Source organism: Leopardus geoffroyi, chromosome C3, assembly GCF_018350155.1.
Source record: "Leopardus geoffroyi isolate Oge1 chromosome C3, O.geoffroyi_Oge1_pat1.0, whole genome shotgun sequence".
Taxonomy (NCBI): Eukaryota; Metazoa; Chordata; class Mammalia; order Carnivora; family Felidae; genus Leopardus; species Leopardus geoffroyi.
The window spans coordinates 41753949-41775103 of record NC_059338.1 but is presented as its reverse complement, the minus strand read 5'-3'; the positions used below and the strand labels follow the sequence as shown (position 1 = coordinate 41775103).

Below are 21155 nucleotides of genomic sequence, written 5' to 3'. Positions count from 1 at the left end.
CAGACTCTCAGAGACAGAGTAGTATAATAAAATTCATCTGAAACTGAGGTGTAAACTAAAAAAGGCTTATTTATTTACCAAAGGCTGTGTCTTTGTAGTGATCCAAGTGTTTAGGTACCCTGGGTACCCTTTAAGTATTCAGGAACCCAGACAGACAGATTAATAGGTGACCATTTGTGAATATGTAAATAGGTGAACCATTTTAAGAGTTGCTTTAACCAAGGTTCTAATGAAGCCCCTTGAACAAACTGTCTCCCAGCAGAGAAATAACTCAGGATTTTTTTCCCCCTCAAATTAATTGTTTCTTTTGGTCCGAGTTCAAAATTGGCTTCACTTTTCCCCTCCTATGGTTTATTGCTAACCATACCTCCTACTGAGGATAGTTGCCTTTTCAGGTTGGTTGGTTTGTTTTAGATATGCTAAGGTTAGTGTCTGACTCCAGTAGCTCTCTGGGTCTATATCTGGTGTCTAATTTATCTCTCAACACTCTTGAGCGCTTTTTGTTGTTGATGCTTTTCCTTTTCTTTCTGTTCTTTGGAATATTCTTTCTGTTCTTCAGTAACCCAGCTGGCTGGCTGGTCAGTTCATCTTCCAGAGAGATAGGCTGTAACGTCAACTCTTCTGTAGTGCTTTATTTGATCATCCTTAGTGGATTAGCCCACTCCTTATTTCAGGCCTCTACTTTATAGAATATTGGGCTAATTTGACACTCGAAACAACTTTTTGCTATTGTAGTCCCTAAGAGAACTTTGGAAGACTATGTTCTCCTTTAGAATTTTATGATAACATCTAAAATTCTTATTTAAAAGTGTAAGTGTATTACAAAGGGCACAATTTCTGGTGTTTTGTAAATAATGGATTTTTTAAGAAGAGATTTTATTTTGAAAGAGAGTGCAAGCTTGTGAGTGGGGGAGGGGCAAGGGGAAGGGAGAGAGAGAATCTTAAGCAGGCTCCACACTCAGTGCAGAGCCCGACACAGAGCTCTATCTCACAACCATAAGATCATGACCTGAGCTGAAACCAAGAATCAGACACTTAACCAACTGAACCATGTGTAAATAAATAAAGCACCCTGTGTAAATAATGAAATTTTAAAGTAAATAAATCACTCTTTTAGGTGAATCTAAATACTATAATGATAATCCATTTTTAAAAAGTTTTGCTTTGTTTTTTTGAGAGAGAGCAAGAGTGGTGGAGGGGCAGAGGGAGAGGGAAAGAGAGAACCCTAAGCAGGCTGCACCACCCATTGTGGAGCCTGTCCCAGGACTATGTCTCACAACTGCAAGATCATGACCCGAGCTGAAATGAAGAGTTGATACTCAACTGACTGAGCCACCCAGGTGCCCCTATAATCCGTTTTTTAAAGTACATGAGCATACTACCATTGAGAGGAGCTGGGAAATGGTACGTAAGATCTCTCTGTATTATTTCTTATATTGCATGTGAATCTTCAATTGTCTCAAAATAAAAAGTTTATTTAAAATTCTGATCTTGATTTAAAAATACGTGAATAGGGTCTTTAACAGAAATTTTATGTCATTCCTTTTTCTCCTTTAATTCTACTTCTCCCACACAATTGTAATACATTTTTGTGTAATCTTATTGCACTATCATAATTCTCTGTAACAAAAATATGTATATAAGTTGGACTTTTTTAAAATGTAATTTTCTTTGACCCAAAACTATGCATTAAATCTTTTCCCATTTGAATTATCACTTTAATTCTTCCTTTTTTTGTTTTTAATGTTTTGTTTTATTTTTGAGAGAGAGAGCATGTGCATGAGAGCAGGAGAGAGGCAGAGAGAGAGGGGACAGAGGATTCAAAGGGGGCTCTGTGCTGACAGCAGAGAGCCCAACATGGGGCTCGAACTCACAAACTGTGAGATCATGACCTGAGCTGAAGTCAGATGCTTAACCGACTGAGCCACCCAGGCGCCCCATCACTGTAATTATTCCTATACAGCTGATCAACATACATCATAAATATTATTAAAAAATTATTAAACATAAGTAAACTTTAATCGAAAATAGGTCTTAATGAGGTGGGTGAAGCTTTTAAAAATAATTTAACACAAAATATTACTTTTTATTAAAATGAGACAGAGATCAGCATCAAGTCTGTTTTTAGCTTTGTTTATTTCAGCCCTTCCATTCTCTAACCTTAGCTATAGAATGTTTCCCAACGCCAATTTTTCACCAGTAATTGTCCCTTTATTTAGTACCAAGGAAGGTTTTCTATCTTGGGCTAATACAACCTAGGTCTGATTTTTTCCCCCCAAACCTTTTCCAGTATATTAGTTAAACAGAGTATTTCTAAGCAAAAAGAGTAACAGGCTTAATTAATAGTCATTGCTAAGTCTTAGCAAAGTCTTTTGGTTATACTTCGTACAAGTATACCATACTAAGGAGACAGGTATATGCCTTTCTTATATAAACTTAGGAGGGGTGTGATCAGAGCAGAGGGAATTCTGAGAAGGAGAATGGTGATGAAATATTTACCACAGTAGTCTCTTCAGGTAGATCAGTTAAGGAAAAAAAAATGCATTTATTTCCAAGTTTGAGCTGTAAATTGATTCACTTAAAATTTTTCTTTTCTTTTTTAGCTTAAAATTTTCATACCTGCATATCCCTTTATTTATTTTATTGTTTAAATTTTTAAATTTTATTTTAGTGAGAGAGTGTGAAGGGGAGAGGGACAGAGGGGGGTAAAGAGAGAGAATCTCAAGCAGGCTCCATGCTCAGCTCAGAGCCCAACATGGGGCTTGGTCCCATGATCCTGGGATCATGATCTGAGCCAAAATCAAGAGTTGGACACTCAACCAGCTGAGCAACCCCAGCGTCCCAATTACCTGCATATCCCTGTAAAGGTCTTTGTGTGCCTCCACAGAGCATGCAGGTCCACATTCCTTAGTTTGAGGATTAGTGACATTTGTTTATTTATATTTGTGTGGGTACTGGCTTACTCTGTGTTTTCCTTCATTAAATAATTTTTCATTGCCTATTTACTGGCATTCTATTTTTATCTGATTGTGAGTTGCTTAATATATAAATTGAATATTTATTGAATGTATCTAGGAAATAGATATCTGAGCTAGTCCCATAAATGTATTTTTTTAATTCTATAGAATAGGTGAAATAGTAGCTAATGGACTTTAGGTGGCCTGTTATGAGACCTGTTTGAAATACTCTTTGTTTATTTTTGAGAGAGAGCATGTGCGAGAGTGGGGGGGAGGAGAGAGAGAGAGAAGGAGGAGGAGGAGGAGGGGGAAGAGGGGGGGAGGAGGAGGAGGAGGAAGGAGGAAGGAGAAAGGAGGAAGGAGGAAGGAGGAAGGGAGGGAGGGAATCCTAAGCAGGCTCCATGCTGTCAGTGCAGAACCCAATGGGAGGCTCAATCTCACAAGCTGTGAGATCATGACCTGAGCTGAAATCAAGAGTCGGACACTTAACTGACTGAGCCACTCAGGCACCCCTGAAATATTCTTTTGGTAGGAAAATGCAATCTTTGTAGAAAGTGGTACAGATAATATTTTTATGAGTGTGCAAAGATCTGTTCTTCCTATGGTTGATGAAAGACAACCATACTTAAACACCATTCCTCTTTCCATAAGGGTGTGTTCTCATACTTCAAAAGAATTTCAGAGAAAACCAGTGACTTTTCTTCCCTTCAGATACACAATTGTGTATTCTGTCAATTTCCAAATATTTGGAGTAGAGAGAGACATTCTGTCTTTTGCTAGGGATATTGGGATATCCTTGAGGGTAGCATCTTGGCCATAACTCATGCTTATCCATAGAGAATGGATACGGTCATGTTATCACTCATATTCAGCAAAGAGAGGAAGATAGCTGGCCAAGAATTATGAGAGAAAGGAAGATAAAGTGAGAAGATGTGGAAGAGAACTAACATTTATTTGGGCTCTACTGTATTTGGTAATGGCTGAGTTCATTTGCACGTTTTATTTAAAGTAAGTGTGTTTAGGGGCGCCTGGGTGGCGCAGTCGGTTGAGCGTCCGACTTCAGCCAGGTCACGATCTCGCGGTCCGTGAGTTCGAGCCCTGCGTCGGGCTTTGGGCTGATGGCTCAGAGCCTGGAGCCTGTTTCCGATTCTGTGTCTCCCTCTCTCTCTGCCCCTCCCCCGTTCATGCTCTGTCTCTCTCTGTCCCAAAAATAAATAAACGTTGAAAAAAAAAAAACAAAAAAAAATAAAGTAAGTGTGTTTATAGAGGAAAAGATTGCCCATGGAATACTTTATTAACAGGGAAATGTAGAGGGGAAAAGAGAATTTGATTTGTAAACTGTACATAATCTTGCTGACAAGAAAAGAGATGTGGAAAGATGTTGCTCCAGATGTTTCTTCATTTGGGACACTAGGTGGTGACATTGTATAAAGACAGCTTGGTTGCTGGCATGGAAGAGAGTCAAAACTTGGAGCAGGGAGAACTGTATTAGCAACTAAGCCCAAGAGTGTCAATTTTCTTTTTTATCTTAGTCACTTAACTTTGTAATACATTTGTGGTGATTTTACTAAATTTCTTTTTCATATTGAATTTACATTCAATATGAATTGTGTATTCTACCCATAAGTATTTTTTAAGTCCTTTATGTGCCCGACATACTTTGTGGTGATAACAGATGATAAACTGGTATTCAGATAAAAAAAAAATGTTCCTGCCCTCCAAAACATTCACATATCAAAACAAAATAATTTATGTAAGTGCTACATATAGTAAATATTGAAAATGTAAAATGAGTAAAATAAAATTTTAAATAAGTTTGTACTATATTTACTCTTTTACTGCTTATGGCCTAAGTATACATACACATTTGGGATTCAGGAAGAGAGACCTCATAGATTCAGAAAATCCTCTCATCTGTGAATAACCCTTATGCGTTACTGGGTATGGGTAACTTACATCCCAAGGATCTTCCTTACTTTCCTTTCTGTTCCTCACCACTAACTTTCCATTATTTCCAAGTTCAAAACAACTAGGGAATAGTGTATTTTTTGTTATGACTTCAAATGATACAGTCCTTTCTCTCATAAAGTTGCTGCCTCTTGATTAGAGTGCTCTGTCTTATTGGATTGGAGGAAAACAGGTCCCTCTTATTCCCAAGTCAGAATTCTTAATATGCTTTTTCATAGAAACAGTGGTTTTTTTGTGTATGATAAATATAGCTGAAGTGGTATTATATGCAGCCTTAATTTTAAAAATCATACTTCTCCTTTCTGGGGTTTTGGCCTCAGACTTACCTATTTTCTTTCAGAAAAAGTGATCTGGAAAAGCGTTTTCTCTTCTGTAAAATGGACATTTTCGAGAGACCATATGTTCTTTTTCTTCCTGGAAATCTACCTCTTTTTCTCCAGCTTAAAGCAGGCTGTTTCCCCTGTGTACTCGTATAAGCCTTTTTAAAGATCCATTTTTATTTTATGTTAATTGTATATGGATTTTATCATCCTAACTGTATTGAATGTAAAGTTTCTTGTTCATCTGTTACTAAACGGAATCTTGCCCAGTGCCTTTGCATGTAGTAGGTGCCCAGTAAAATACATCACTTGCATAAGGAAAGCTTAGATGGTTAATGCTAAAGTAGTGTGTTTTAAGTTAATTACCTCTGAGTGGAAATAACTTTTTATAGGGTATAAGGTATTTAAATTGGCTTTTAAGATAGGAAGACTCCTATGGCCAAGTGCTTGCATTAGTGATGAATAGAAGCTATGGCCCTGCAGGTTGTAAAACATATTAGTATAATTTTTGAAATTCATCTTGCGTTCTTTTATGCCTGTCCAGAATGTGTAGTCCACATATAGTTTCATGGATAATATTCCAAATTACTGGTCCTTTTGAGAATTACTGATTTTTTGAGACTCTCATTGATGCTATCCCTTACCCCCACATACACACAGCACGCTCAGAAAAATGCACACACATTTACACAATTCTGTATACTGTTTCAGAGAACTCATAGATCTCATGTTAACTTCTACATTAGATTGTAGAATAGACTAGCTGGCTAGTCTAGATGTAGCTCAATACAATAGAAAAACACACCATATACAAAATCAGCTGATCTGAGTGAGTTCTAGCTCTTGTTCTACCTTCAGTAAATGTGATGCCATTTGGCAGGTCATATAGTTTCTCCTTACATGTTTCTTTTTTGTGTGAAGCTGTTGGATAAGAGTGAATGAATTTAGCCGATCAGTATACTTAGAAGAGCACGTGTACATAGTATGCTTCCCAGTTTTTGTTCCTAGTCTTTGTTTCTAACATCTCATAAAAGATTGTGAATTTTGTGATGTTTTAATTATCTTTTCCTTAGGAAAATTGCTTTTTGTCTTTCCTTTAAGAAAATTACGTTAGTGTGTGTGTGTGTGAGTGTGTGTGATTGTGTGTGTGTGTGTGTGTGTGTGTTTGCATGAACTTGAGTAGCAGCAATCAGCTTATTCTGTTATCCTGTAAGAAAAGTAATAAGCTGTGTCCTGATTTTTTAAAACCTCTGTATAGACAATAGTAAGTAACCTTGTTACTGCAGTGCTACTACTGAAAATTCTGAGTCAGGAAATTTGTGCCTGCCCGTGTGTAAAAAGGAACTGGGGAGAGGAAGAGGGCTGAGAAAAATGTACTAAAGTGTTATATCATTGTATTAGTGTAACTTGTTAAAGCAGATGAAACTTTTCCCTGTAATTATAGTTGCTAACAACTTTAGAGATGGGATATATTATGTCTTATGGAAAATCCATTATTGTTCATGTAAAATTCTTCATGAAAACAGAAATTCCATTGATGTTTGTCAGCAGTAAACAAGTTATGTTAAAAATATGTAACTTTTATGAATTACCTAGTAAAACACTTTTTATTTTTACTCTAATTAGGGAAGAAGACAAAAACATATTTGATTACTGCAGGGAAAACAACATTGACCATATAACCAAAGTCATCAAATCGAAAAATATGGATGTGAATATGAAAGATGAAGAGGTATGGAAAACATGCCTTGTTAATTATTTTTTTATGCCTGCTGTTCTGCCCCAGTGTTTTTTTTCGAAATGGCTTATGAACTACAACTCAAAATACAGTGTAAGATTGTATCAGAATACTTATGTGAGATAGTGTCACTCAGTTAAGATGCTTTCTATGTATGTGTCCATCATCTTTCTGTTGATGTTGTGTAAGTTACTAGCTGAAGCTTGATGCAGTCAAGTAACTTGTTTCTTCACAGTAAAGGGAGAGACTGTTAATAAGTGAAATCTATAGATTATATAAAAATATTTTTAAATAGTTTTCACATCTTCTATCATCACAACTTCTATCATTGTACTTTTTTTTATTTAAAGATTTAAAAGACGTTTTTTTAATTTAATGTTTATTTTTAGTATATGTGCTGCCGAAGCGAGCACTAATGTTTGTTTATTTTTGAGACAGAGAGAGACAGAGCATGAACGGGGGAGGGTCAGAGAGAGAGGGAGACATAGAATCCGAAGCAGGCGCCAGGCTCTGAGCTGTCCGCACAGAGCCCGACTCAGGGCTCGAACTCACGGACTGTGAGATCATGACCTGAGCTGAAGTCGGACACTTAAACAATGGAGCCACCCGGGCGCCCCTGAAGATTTTTTTTAATGTTTATTTATTTGGAAGCAGAGAAATAGGGAGACACAGAATCTGAAGCAGCTCCAGGCTCTGAGCTGTCAGCACAGAGCCTAGCGTGGGGCTCGAACTCGTGAACCGTGAGATCATGACCTGAGCTGAAGTCAGATGCTTAACCAACTGAGCCACACAGACACCCCACTGTCATTGCATTTTGAACAAGTATACTGTCCTTTGCTCAGTAAATATATTTCTAAAATACTGTGTGTCAGAATTTTGGTAAATCCATTAATTTAAATGTGAGCCCACTACTTAAAGGGAGTCTGTACTAAATTATTTTGTAAAATATATTACTTTTTAATTTATTTGGTTTGTGAATGAAACTGTTTACATACAGAGCTTAAACTGTCCCTGAGTTACAGTTGTTAAAATAGGGAATAAAATTTACTAATTCAGTTTTAATCATTTTACTTACTCTTTGATAATGCAGTGTAAAATGATTGAAATGACCGAAAGGTGGTGATTGTTAGGAGGTGCTTCTTGCAGTGATCATAGATAATGTGAGGAGTAGATAAATAATCAATATATGTATTAATTGAGAGCTCTTTAAAAAAAAATTTTTTTTTTTAATGTTTATTTATTTTGGGGACAGAGAGAGACAGCATGAATGGGGGAGGGGCAGAGAGAGAGGGAGACACAGAATCGGAAGCAGGCTCCAGGCTCTGAGCCACCAGCCCAGAGCCCGACGTGGGGCTTGAACTCACGGACCGTGAGATCGTGACCTGAGCTGAAGTCAGACGCTCAACCGACTGAGCCACCCAGGCGCCCCAATTGAGAGCTCTTTATACAAGTTAGGCCTTATTTTTACCTCATTTTCAGGCGATATCTTTCCTGTAATACATATTGTCAATGACATCTGGAACTGAAAATATAAGACTATAATTCTGCAGTAAAGGGGGACCAGTAACAGTTGTGTTCTCCCCTAAGTAATGAAACAAACAGCTAAGGGAGATGTGGGTGGAGAAAAGTAGATTGTGAAATAATAAAACCAGGTCGGTTTTTTTTTTAGGCTTTTTTTTTTTTAATGTCTATTTTTGAGAGAGAGGGCCTGCATGTCCACACGTGTGTGAGCAGGGGAGGGGCAGAGAGAGAGGGGGAGAGAGAATCCCAAGCAGGCTCTGTACTGTCCGCGCAGAGCCCGACATGGGGCTCAATCCTACCAACCGTAAGATCAAGACCTGAGCCGAAATTAAGAGTCAGACACTTAACCGACTGAGCCACCCAGGTGCCCCTAAAACCAGGTCTTTTGATTCCCACTAGGATGGGTTTTTTTGCCTTTCTGGATTAGACTACATTTTTGTCCCACTAAATCAGGTGTGACTGCTTTCCTTGATTTTATTGTTTTTTATTTTTGTACTTGTGAGTTAAGATTTTTATAAAATTAATACATGCAGGTAGTTCAAAGAAAATAAGTACTATAAGTCTTATAACAAAAAAAGTATTCCTTTGCTTGCACCCTTCCCACGTTGATTCTAGCTCCCTTGAGGCAAAAACTCTCAGTTCTTTTAGTTGTTTCTTTTGCAACTTACCTGCATAATTCTAAATAATATACTTATATCTCTTGACATTATTGATTTTCCTCTATGTTTTATTAGGATTTAGCTGTTTTACTCATATTCCCCACTCCTTCTCTCCCCACCCTCCTAACAACTATATCACAACTTTTAGTTTCAGCTTTCTGATTGCATCTCTATAGAATCAATGTTAAAATATTATTTTATAATTGTAATATAGCTATAAAGTAATTATGTTATTATTACTATGTAAATTATGTTCATTGCTGAGCCATAGGTGGTACTGTATGTACTAGTCAGCTTTTGCTGTTAGCCAGATTTCAGTGGCTAATAACTACATTTATTTCTTGCTCATATTTCAAAAGAGTTTGGGATCAGTCAAGGCTCAGCTGGGTTTGCTAGCCTTATTTGGGTTCAGTTCATCTTAATTCAGCTGTCTCCTCATTCTCATACTGAGATCCAGTCTTAGTGGATAAACACTATCTGGGGCAGAACTAAAGGCAGACATTTAAAACTTCCGCGTGGGAGTAGCATGTGTCACATCTACTCACATTCCTTCAGCCAAAGCAAGTCATGAGGCCAAACCCCAAGTCTGTATGGTAGAAAGCCTGTTCTGATTATGGTGCAATGGTGGGAAGGAAATGAATAATTATAAATTATGAATAATGCAGTCTATATACCATGGCACAGCATTCTGTTTTTCTTAAGGCTAATAGTTGCTTCTTTTTTGTTTTTTTGTGTTATATCTTCTGTGTTTCTATCATTAATTCTTTCCTCAAATTGCCCAAAAGAGGTCTTCTCTGCAGATGTGCAAACACATCAGGTAATCAATCCCATATTGTTTTAGTGATAGCCCTTCTGGAACTCTCCTTTCTTCTTTAATCTCCATTGGTTGCTCTCTAGGCCTGTTGCATAGATGTCATCCTGGGATGATGCTTTACCACTGTCCTGGGAATTCTCTTCCCTTCTCTCCTGGATTCTTCTGTTTTCTGGATCCTGGGTCTTTATCTTTTATTGTTTACTTCCTTGTTTGGATGAAGTGTCTCCTTCAATAGCTTCCTTTTTTGTTTCACAGTTTTGATGGCGCATTTCTTTCAGTAGCTTCTTGAGAAAGATAAATATTTTGAGATCTTCCTTGTTGAAAATGTTTTATCAGAGTTTTTGGCATATTCCACATGCTCAATAAATATTTGATGAACTAATGAACGATTCAGTGAATAATTAGAAGCAGTATAATTGTGGTGAGCTAGACTACATGGGTTCAAGTCTTGGCACTATCATTTCCTAGCTATGTGACTTTTGTCACGTTTATTCTGTGTCTCAGTTTCCTAATGTGTAAAATGGGGATTGTGATGGTACCTGTGTTAGCATTGTTTTGAGGATTATGTTAATATGTATAAAGTACTTAATACTGGACACACACATAACAAACTGTTATCTGTTAGAGCAATGAAAAATAAGAAAACAAAAGTTTTTATTTTGCCTTCATTTACTGCTTCTTCTCTCTTCTCGTTTTATGTAGATCCAAGTTATTATTTTCCTTCTTTCTAAAGAACTTCTTTTAACATTTTTTCCAAAGTCTGCTGACAACAAATTCCCTCAATTTTTGTTTGCCTTCATTTTTGAAGGAGAATTTCTCAGGATACATAATTCTAGGTTGGTGGAGCTTTTTTTTCAAAACACTTAAAATATTTCACTCCACTCTCTTATTGTCTGCATGGTTTCTGAGGAGGAATCAGATGTAATTCTTATCTTTGTTCATTTATAAGTAAGGATTTTTTTCCTCTGACTTCTTTTAGGATTTTTCTTTGTCTTTGACTTTTTATGATTTGAAAATAATGTGTCTAGGTGTAGGTTTTTTGACATATATATATATTACATGTATATATACATGTATATATATATTACATGTGTATATACATGTATATATATATATGTGTGTGTTACATGTATATACACATGTAATATATATATATATTTTTTGGTTTATTTTTATTTATCATGAGAGAGAGAAAGTGAGAGCAGGGGAGGGGCAGAGAGTGAGAATCCCAAACAGCCTCCTCACCATCATTGCCTAACCCGACACAGGGCTTGAACCTGTGAACCATGAGATCATGACCTGAGCCGAAGTCAGATGCTTAACTGACTGAGCCACCTGTGCGCCCCTGACCTTCCTGGATCTGTGGCTTGGTGTGCAGCATTCATTTGCAGGAAATCGTCATTGTTTTATATTCTTCTTCTGTGCCTTTTGTTTCTTCTCCTTCTGGTGTCCCCATTATGTATACGTCACACCTCTTGTAGTTTTTACACAGTACTTGGATATTTTTTTCTGTTTTTTTTCAGTCTTTGTTCTCTTTGCTTTTCAGTTTTTTAGGATTCTGTTGGATATATCCTCTAGCTCAGAGATTCTTTCCTTAGCTGTATCCAGGCCACTAGTAAGCCCATCAAAGGCATTCTTTATTTCTGTTACTATTTTTTTTTAATCTCTAGCATTTCTTTTTGTTCTTCTTTAGGATTTCTATCTCCTTGCTTACATTGTCCATCTGTTCTTGCACGCTGTCCATTTTATCTGTTAGAGTTTTTAGCATATTAATCATAGTTTTAAATTCTTAGCCTGATAATTCCAGTATCTTTGCCATGTTTGGTTCCAATAATTGCTGTCTTTGAATTGTGTTTTTTGCCCTTTGGTATACTTTGTAATTTTTACTGATAGCTATACATCATATACCAGGTAAAGGGAACCTTTTAAAATAGTCCTTTAGTAATGTGGTGGCAAGGTGTGGGGGAGGGGAAGGGCTCTGTTGTCCTATGATTAGGTCTCAGTCTTTTTTTTTTTTTTTTTTTTTAATTTTTTTTTCCAACGTTTATTTATTTTTGGGACAGAGAGAGACAGAGCATGAACAGGGGAGGGGCAAAGAGAGAGGGAGACACAGAATCGGAAACAGGCTCCAGGCTCTGAGCCATCAGCCCAGAGCCTGACGCGGGGCTCGAACTCACGGACCGCGAGATCGTGACCTGGCTGAAGTCGGACGCTTAACCGACTGCGCCACCCAGGCGCCCCAGGTCTCAGTCTTTAATGAGTCTATGCGTCTGGACTGTGAATCCCAACAAGTGTTTCTTTTTTCCTCCTTGCTTAGGTGGAATAGGATGGCTAGAGTGGGCTAGATTTGAATATTTCTCTTACTCCAGGTCAGTTGACTCTGATAATACCCCAGCAAGTTAGACACTAGTTAACTAGTTTTCCCTGAAGGCAGGCCTTGTTAAGAACTGAGTGCTCTGGCATATTTTAGAAGGATTCATTTCCCCCTCCAGAAGTGGGAGGGGAGTTTTCTTTGAAAGTTACTTTGGGAACCTGGCCAAGCTCCTGGAGGTAAATCTCACAAAGATTTCTACCTTCCCCACCATGAGTAGATCCCCTTGGAGTTTTTAACTCTCAAGAGTTGTCTGCACTGAGCCTTTAGCAATTTGTCATTATAGTCCGGTTTTTCTGCCTGGCACTGGTTCCTTGGGTGGTTTTCACTTGTGAAGCTCTGCTCTACAAAGTTGAGTCACCCTGTCTGTCTCTTTAGTCTTGGGGGCAGTGATTTGCCCTGTGTCCTCCCCTCTCTTATGGATCCAAGAATAGTTGATTTTTCAATCTGTTCAGCATTTTGCTTGTTGTTAGGATGGAGTGGCAACTTTCAGCCTCCTTATATTTGGAACTGGAAACTCAAAGTCCACTTAACTTTTCAAGGTCACTTTTTCCCTGGAATGTATTGTGCATGTACTAGATGTTCCCTATGAGAACTTTCCATCTTTCAAATAATAAACTTTATATGGTGTGTGTTTTAGTTCACAGAGTATTTTCACTTATCTTCCCAACAATCTTGTAAGTAGATGCTATCCTCATTTTACAGACAGGAACTAAATCAGAGTTGTCAAATACATATAATTGCTAAGTGGAAATGGGGGTCTGAGAGAGTGTTCTTTTTGCCACCGGATTTAAGAAGGACGTACAGGGGCGCCTGGGTGGCGCAGTCGGTTAAGCGTCCGACTTCAGCCAGGTCACGATCTCGCGGTCCGTGAGTTCGAGCCCCGCGTCGGGCTCTGGGCTGATGGCTCAGAGCCTGGAGCCTGTTTCCGATTCTGTGTCTCCCTCTCTCTCTGCCCCTCCCCCGTTCATGCTCTGTCTCTCTCTGTCCCAAAAATAAATAAACGTTGAAAAAAAAAAAAAATTAAAAAAAAAAAAAAAAAAAAGAAGGACGTACAATTTCCAGTTGACCCTGCTAGTGTTATGCTCTGATTTGCAACAATTTCTTTTATCAAATAGTCCTAAAAGGCAAATCTTTGCAAAGATCATTGAACAGCAGTCATAGGAATAAAATGTCTAGAACACAAATAGCTTCCACTAACACAATTTTTTTAAAGATAAAAGGAACTGATAAAATGTATTGCTTCTGTCATTCAGTTACTCTGGTGTAGTATGGCTTCCCAGGTCTTCCAGTTTGTTACCCATGCAGCTACCTTCACCCCCAGCCTGCCAGAACTTTGTGTTTCTATGAACAGATGAAGTGCTTACACATTCATAGACTGAGACGCCAAGAATTCAGTTGGGTTCTCTCATTGCTCCAAGCAGATTTCTGCCCTCTCAGCCATGACATCTCAGGCTGGGCCTTGAATACTGATGGCAAGACTTGTATTATTAATCAGGGATTGGTATGAATTAATTTAAGAACATGAGGGAAATGAGAGCTTAAAATTAGAATCAAACTTAACATCCTAAATAAAATAAATGGTATTGCTTCATGACTTTTAAAGCTCTAGCAAATAAAACAACTTGTTAAGCCTTGATGATGAGCTAAAAGTATGCAATGTCAGAATTAAATTGCTAGCAAAATACTTTTAACCCCTTTATTTAAAAAAAAAAAGGCATTTCCCTGCTATAATAAGTTGGGTGACAATTACAGTTTTGAAAGGACATCCAGTTCTTTGTGTCTATCTATTTGATATTTGAGCTTGAGAGATTTCATTACTGATTGCCTAGGATTCTTTGGGGTGGTATATGACTTTATTTAAAATGTTCATCCAGCAAGTTCAGCCCAATTTCATTCTTGCCCTTAGATGACTAAAAATTACATTTATTGCACTTAAAATTTGCTATAAGCTCATAAAGAAATTTAATTATAGTCATAAAATGATAAGTCAAAGTCATAGAAATTTAATTTATAGTCATAAATGATTTGCTTGCATTTCCACATATTGAAATAAATAGTCATATACTGCTGGAAATATATATGTATGTATATTTGGATCTATAACTATCATGGCATATGAACCTATATATAAAATGTATTTAAAATAATCATATTTTATAATGAAGTTAATTTATTATGAATAAGTATAGTTCCTGGTGTATATGTGTGTGTGTGTGTGTGTGTATAATTTATTCAAGTTGTAATTACTAATATAGTAAAGCATGTATTTCTTTGTTTTTAATATAATTTATTGTCAGATTGGCTTACATACAATACCCAGTGCTCATCCCAACAAGTACCCTCCTCAATGCCCATCACCCATTTTCCCTCTCCCCACACCCCCGTCCACCCTCAGTTTGTTCTCTGTATTTAAGAGTCTCTTGTGGTTTGGTAAGACATGTATTTCTAATATGAGAAAATTGTGTGGTGTTTCCAGCTGATACAGTAATTAGGACGTTGTGTTTCCCATAACAAAAAAGTTTTGTAGTTAACTTTTCTGTACCATTTTCCATGTTTATTGATTCTTTCAAATGCTTTGAAGGAAGTTACCTTTCTCTTCATTCCTTTCCCTTCTTGCTTTGTTTTGAATTTGTGGCTCATATCACAATATAATTTACATGCTTTTGCCTTAGAAACTGCTGAAAAACCTGGTAAAATTGAGAACATAAACCTAACAAAAGGTTTAAGAAGCAGAGTCCATACACTGAGGCTAAATTTATGGTTTTATTTAGGATTTGAGAAAGGAACAAAATGTATTTTTTTAAATAACTCTCTACATTTGAGTATATGTTACTTCGGTTGTATATTTATTTGATTTAAATAGTAATTTGAAGGAATTTGTTCATTCACACTAATAATTGAGAAGTGCATTCTAAACTGTCGTATTAGTTTCATTTGCATTAATGCAGCAGCACCATTTCAAAATGTAGCCTAACTTTACATCAGAAACTCAGAATTAATACAAAATCAGAAAAATAGTAAAAGTAGTTTAAATCTTATGCTCTTTTTGGCAACTTTTTATTTATTTTTATTGTGGTAACATGTACATACATAAAATTTACCATCTTAACCATTTTTAAGTGTGCAGTTCTGTGGCACTAAATACGTTCACATTGTTGTGCAACTACCACCACCATCCACCTCCAGAACTTTTTCATCTTCTCCACCTGAAATTCTGGGTTAAACACTAACTCCCCATCCCTCCCTGATCTCTACCCCCTGGCAACCACCATTCTACTTTGTATCTCTGTGAATTTGACTACTTTAGATATCTCATGTAAATGGGATCACAAATATTTGTCCTTTATGACTGGCTCGTTTCACTTAGCATAATGTCTTCAGGTTCATCCATGTTCTCGCGTGTGTCAGAATTTCCTTCCTTTTATATGTATTTATATAGTATTGCATTGTATGTATATACCACATTTTGTTTATCCAAATATCTGTCCTTGGACACTTGAGTTGCTTTCATATTTTGGCTGTTATGAATAATGTTGCTGTGAATGTGGGTGTAACAAATTTTTGTTTCATTTTTTCCCAGCACTTTATTATGAAAAGTTTTAAATGTACAACAAAGTTGAAAGGGTTTTACAGTGAACATCTATATACCTACCACCTAGATTCTACCACTAATATTTTACTATGCTTGCTTTATAAGTATCTATCCACCTTTCTATCCATCAATCGATCTATCTCATTTGATGCATTTCAGAGTATTTTGCTTCCATCTAAATGCTTCAGCATCATATCATTAACTACAATTCAGTATTAGTTTGATTTTTAAGATCGCATTTACAAACAGTGAAATGCACAAGTCTTAACTGCACATTCGATTAATTTTGATAAATGCATATACCTATGTTACTGAAGCTCCTGTCAAGATATAGAACATTACTATCACCCCCAGAAATTTCCCTCATGCCCCTTCCCAACGGTTTGTTCTTCTAATTCCAGAAAGGTAACCACCATTCTAACACTTTTTCTACCATAGGTTGATTTTATGTGTTCTAGAACTTTATATAAATGGAATCATAATACTTTTTGTGTAAGTTTTCTTCCATTTAGTGTAATGTTTTTGAGATTCACCCATTTTGTTGTGTAAATCAATTCTTTTTTTTTATATTGCCAAATAATATTCCCTCAAAATAATAGACACATGGGCGGTTTTCATGGCAACTTATTATTGCTATTATTACTTATTTTATACAGGATAAAGTAATATCTCATTTACTTATTTCTTCACTCTTAAGTTGCTACCAGCATGGCTTAGTAACTCCTTGTGAAAAGATTTTTTTTTTTAAATCCTTCTCAATTCCCTGATAACTCAGCAACACCATTTCTCTTTACCTTAGATCTTAGCCAGTGAAAGAGATCAAGTAGTTGCTCATTTTAAATATGTATCACACATATTGGTGTGTGGTGTTCTTAATGCTGGTAAATAAATTATCCTACAGGGAGCCGCTGGCTTCCATGTAGGTACATTTGGAGACCTTAAACTGCCTCCCAGTCCTAATCCTGTATTTAAGTTTTTTGTTTTTTAATTTTTTTTTTAACATTTATTTATTTTTGAGAGACAGAGTATGAGCAGGGGAGGGGCAGAGAGAGAGGGAGACACAGAATTCGAAGCAGGCTACAGGCTCCAAGCTGTCAGCACAGAGCCCGACACCGGGCCCGAACTCACAAACCGTGAGATCATGACCTGAGCTGAAGTCGGACACTTAACCGACTGAGCTGCCCAGGCGCCCCTGTATTTAAGTTTTCGAAACAACATTGTCGATTCATTATTGAGAGGGATTGTGACATTGTGTGGTTTCTGGTGCTTGCAGGTAAGGAATTGTCACTGTAGCCAGCTGCTACAGCAGCAGCAAAAGGTGGAAGATAAGGATAGGATAGAGGAGATAGAGACATGGAAGGTTATTGGTAGCTGACGTCAGCCTCTACTACAATTGTCAATTTAAATACAGTTCTTTTGCAGAGAGAAATTCAAGTCGATTTGTTTACCATATTTCATTTGCACAGAATGGCAAGTGACAACTCTTAGAAATTTAAACATATCCATTTTGCCAGGTTTTTGTTTTTGTATGGTGTATGTTTTGTGTCTGTTCACAAAATACTATAAGAACATCAAGACTCATTTTATAATGCATTCTCTTTTTGTTTAATTTGTACATCAGGAGAAAATCTAGTTTTAAAAAATTCTACAGTTTATAAGGGCAAGTAACTAAGGATATCAAAGAAGCATTTAAAATATTAAGAGCTGCTCTGTATTTTCGAGAAGGTCTGAAAGTAATACCACTTAATAGGTTAGCTGCCACCCTGCACTTTCCAACCACTTAAGTCATTCATCTGTCTGAGGTAGGACAGTATCTGCACCCGTGGTTAACAGATGAGAACTCTTTTCTTTTTTACCCCCTGTGTGTTAACTGTATTTGAATTCCAGAATTTATCCAGAGCTCTCCAAATAGTGCTTGTAAGTCTTCTTATGGCCACAGATTCCTTTTAATAATGGCTTTCCCTCTAATCTCCTAAATACTTGTAAGATATTTTTTAAGAGAGTTGTTAAAACTAGAAACAAAGATTGTCACCTTTTGTGGTAGCAGTAAAAATATATTTAATTTGAAAATGTGTAGGAGATTTTATCATTTATAGAAGATAAAGCAATTATATAAAAAATGCATAAACTACTTTATGAATTTGGATAGTCTGTAAACAACTACAGCTTTAATGTGCTCCTAATTCATGGTTTTTCTTTTGGAGGAGAGATGTAAATCCTGTATCTAAAATAATTTAATAATTGAATTGTGTTGGTCCAGATGTGTTTGTGGTTAACAAAGAGAAAGAAAAGAAACCACAGGTGTTTACTTCGTGATTTTGTCCTGAATGGTTTTGAGGTTGGCATCTCTGCAAATTACTGCTTATGTTATTACTTGAATTAATAATCTCAAATTAGAGCATGTTTAAGGGAACTTTATAATTTGAAGTAAAGAGTTATTGCATTCAGACACCTGGTTGTGCTGGTCTTTGTTCTTTTAAGTATAGAACATTTTGAAAGCAAAAATTCCAAAGCCTGATTTATCTTTGCTTATTTACAAGTATGTTTAATCTTGCTCTTGTTTTGAGCTTCTTAATACTGCATAAAGATATTAATCATTAGGTGGTCTTAATGTAAGATATTTTCAGGACTTCTACAGAAAGTCATTGTCAGGGAATTCATTCTAATTCAAGGTTAATTAGTGTACCATTAAAATAATGTGTTACAAAAATTAATTACATCACAGGTCAAAAAACGTATTAAAAAGCATAGTGTAAATGTCTGAGAACACATCATCCTCTTAAAACATTGCTTTACTCGTGCTACCGTTCTGGAAAATATATCTAAAGTGAAAATCACTACTGAGGTCCAGTCATAGGTGTTTCTCTTAAAGTAAATTTTTGGCACCACATATGGGAAATTTAAAATATATCTCCCATTAACAGTAAAATGTGTTGCTTGTCTGCTTTCCCATTGCAACAGCTAAAGATTTATATTTTAGCATTAGTCGATATAACCCTATTGGGTTAAACCTAAGGAGAAATCAGGAACTTGGTTAAGAAGTAGAAATTATCTGTACAGTTTGAGGTAAGAGTACTAGATTTATTAATACTATGTTTTCTTACTTCACTGTTAGGTATTTTGGTAGGTGTTCTGTGTAAGTATATCACACATCGTTTTGACTATGCAGTAATTCTTATTAATAGTTTAACTTCATAGCCGTAAAATGTACACTTAAAATTAGGTTGAAGATGGAGACTTTGAAATTCTATCTGATTCTTTTAATGTAAAAGCTATGAAACAGTTAAATAGAACTATAGAATACTTTATACATTGGTATTTTTCCCGAGTCTTATTAGGATATCTGATTGTCCATATTAAGGGTTTTGGAATTCGTGCCTTAATAACAGCAGGTCACTACACATTAAGAGCTACAGAAGTTTTAACATATGAGACTCTTTACTCAACGATACATTTTTTACTTAGTTTTTAGAACTGTCTTCATTAAACAAAATTCTTACTGGGCTCTGAACAAAATAGCTTACTATAACAAATTGTGAATAATTTGCCCACATTTAAAAATTTTCTTCTTTCCTGCCTCTTTGGATTTTGTGTAAGCCTATAGGAAAACATACTCACAAGTAAATATAAACAAATTGAGTAAATGAAAGAAAAAAGGAAGGATAATTTGTAGGGAAGAAGTTGGCTTTGTTTTGTTTGTTTCAAGAATAGACCTGGTTTAATTAGTTGAACTACTGGGTGCTTGAACAGAGTCTGAAAGACAAAGAGTAAAAAGTGGGTTTAGAAAAGCTTTCTTGAAAGGTGGTTTTTACTTTTAAAACCATCTTTGTCCCAACTTACATCTTCTTAAATCTTTTCTAAAATGACATAGAGATTTCTACTTAATGTAGAAAAACATTCCATTCTTTAAAAATGACATCACTACCACCCTCAAAGAATAGTGTTAAACTATGCATCACTCATTTCTTCAGAAAAGCCCTTAGCTTCTAGGAGTTTTTTTATTCTTTAGACCAAGTGAGCTTCTTTAATTAACTAAATCAAGATTTTCTGACCGTGGAGAATAGAATTAACCTGTTGATAGTGACTGTGAGTCTTAGGTAGACAATGATTAAAACTAATGTTTCATATTTAGTACTTGGTCTCCTAACAGTTTATCATCTATTCTGTTTTGCAAGTGCAACATTTGAAGATAGGCACTAGCAGACTGTGTTAGTGTTTTTTTAGATATTTCAGAGCGAAATTTGGGATATTAATGAGCAATGTTTAGTTTCAAACTGATTAAATTTTCTTGCATTTTAAGGAATATATTTGGGTAAATTTAGGTATACTGATTATGATTTCTACCTACATTTAAGTATTCATATTTTATCCACAAGGTTTCTTTCACCAGAAGAAGTAACCATAATAATTCAAGAAAACTATTCTTTACATGTGTAAACTACTTTAAAATTAATAAGGCATTATCTTATAGCTCATTCATTCAACAAATACTATTGGTGTTACTCTTTTAGTAGTATCCTTTTCTTCACTCCGTAGGTGAGGAAATGGATCAGGCTGAAGTAAGTCATTGGGCTAGTGCATAATGGATTCCAGAGTACAACTCAGGAGTTCCAATTAATTTAGAAAAGTCTACCTTCTTTCCATAGAACATTTTATATCAAGCATGCTTAGGATAATCAACCTACAGTTTTACATATTACTTTGTCTTTCTTAAGACATTGTATCTTTTAGTACATACCTATCAATAATTACTTTAATGGCCTAAATGCTCCATTTGAAAGACACAGGGTGACAAGATGGATAAAAAACAAGGCCCATCTGGTACGCCTGGGTGGCTCAGTCCTTGAAGCGTCTGACTTCAGCTCAGGTCATAATCTCACGGTTCGTGAGTTCAAGCCCCATGTCAGGCTCTGTGCTGACAGCTCAGAACCTAGAGCCTGCTTCGGATTCTGTGTGTGTGTCTCTCTTTCTGCCCCTCCCCTGCTCGTGCTCTGTCTCTCTCTTTCTCAAAAATAAACAAACATTAAAAGAAATAAAAAAAAGACCCATCTATATGCTGCCTATAAGAAACTCACCTCTGATCTAAAGATACATACAGACTGAAAGTGAAAAGATGGGAAAACATTTACCATTCAAATGGAAGCAAAAAGCAAGCTGGGATAGCAATACTTCTATCAGACAAAATAGATTTTAAAACAAAGACTAATGGAAC

The 21155-nt window shown here is 36.2% G+C and overlaps 1 protein-coding gene across 7 annotated transcripts in view; it reads left to right on the top strand.

Moving 5' to 3' along the window:
• Positions 1–21155, top strand: part of ACBD6 (acyl-CoA binding domain containing 6) — a 223140-nt gene that overhangs the window by 82623 nt on the left and 119362 nt on the right. For all 7 annotated transcript variants that reach the window (XR_006705739.1, XM_045452563.1, XM_045452565.1 and 4 more), the window contains one exon: positions 6872–6977. Coding sequence is in view for 6 of the 7 variants with exons in the window: in XM_045452563.1 (XP_045308519.1) it covers positions 6872–6977 (106 nt within the window). In the remaining variant the exon portion in view is untranslated. The remainder of the gene's footprint in view (positions 1–6871; positions 6978–21155) is intronic.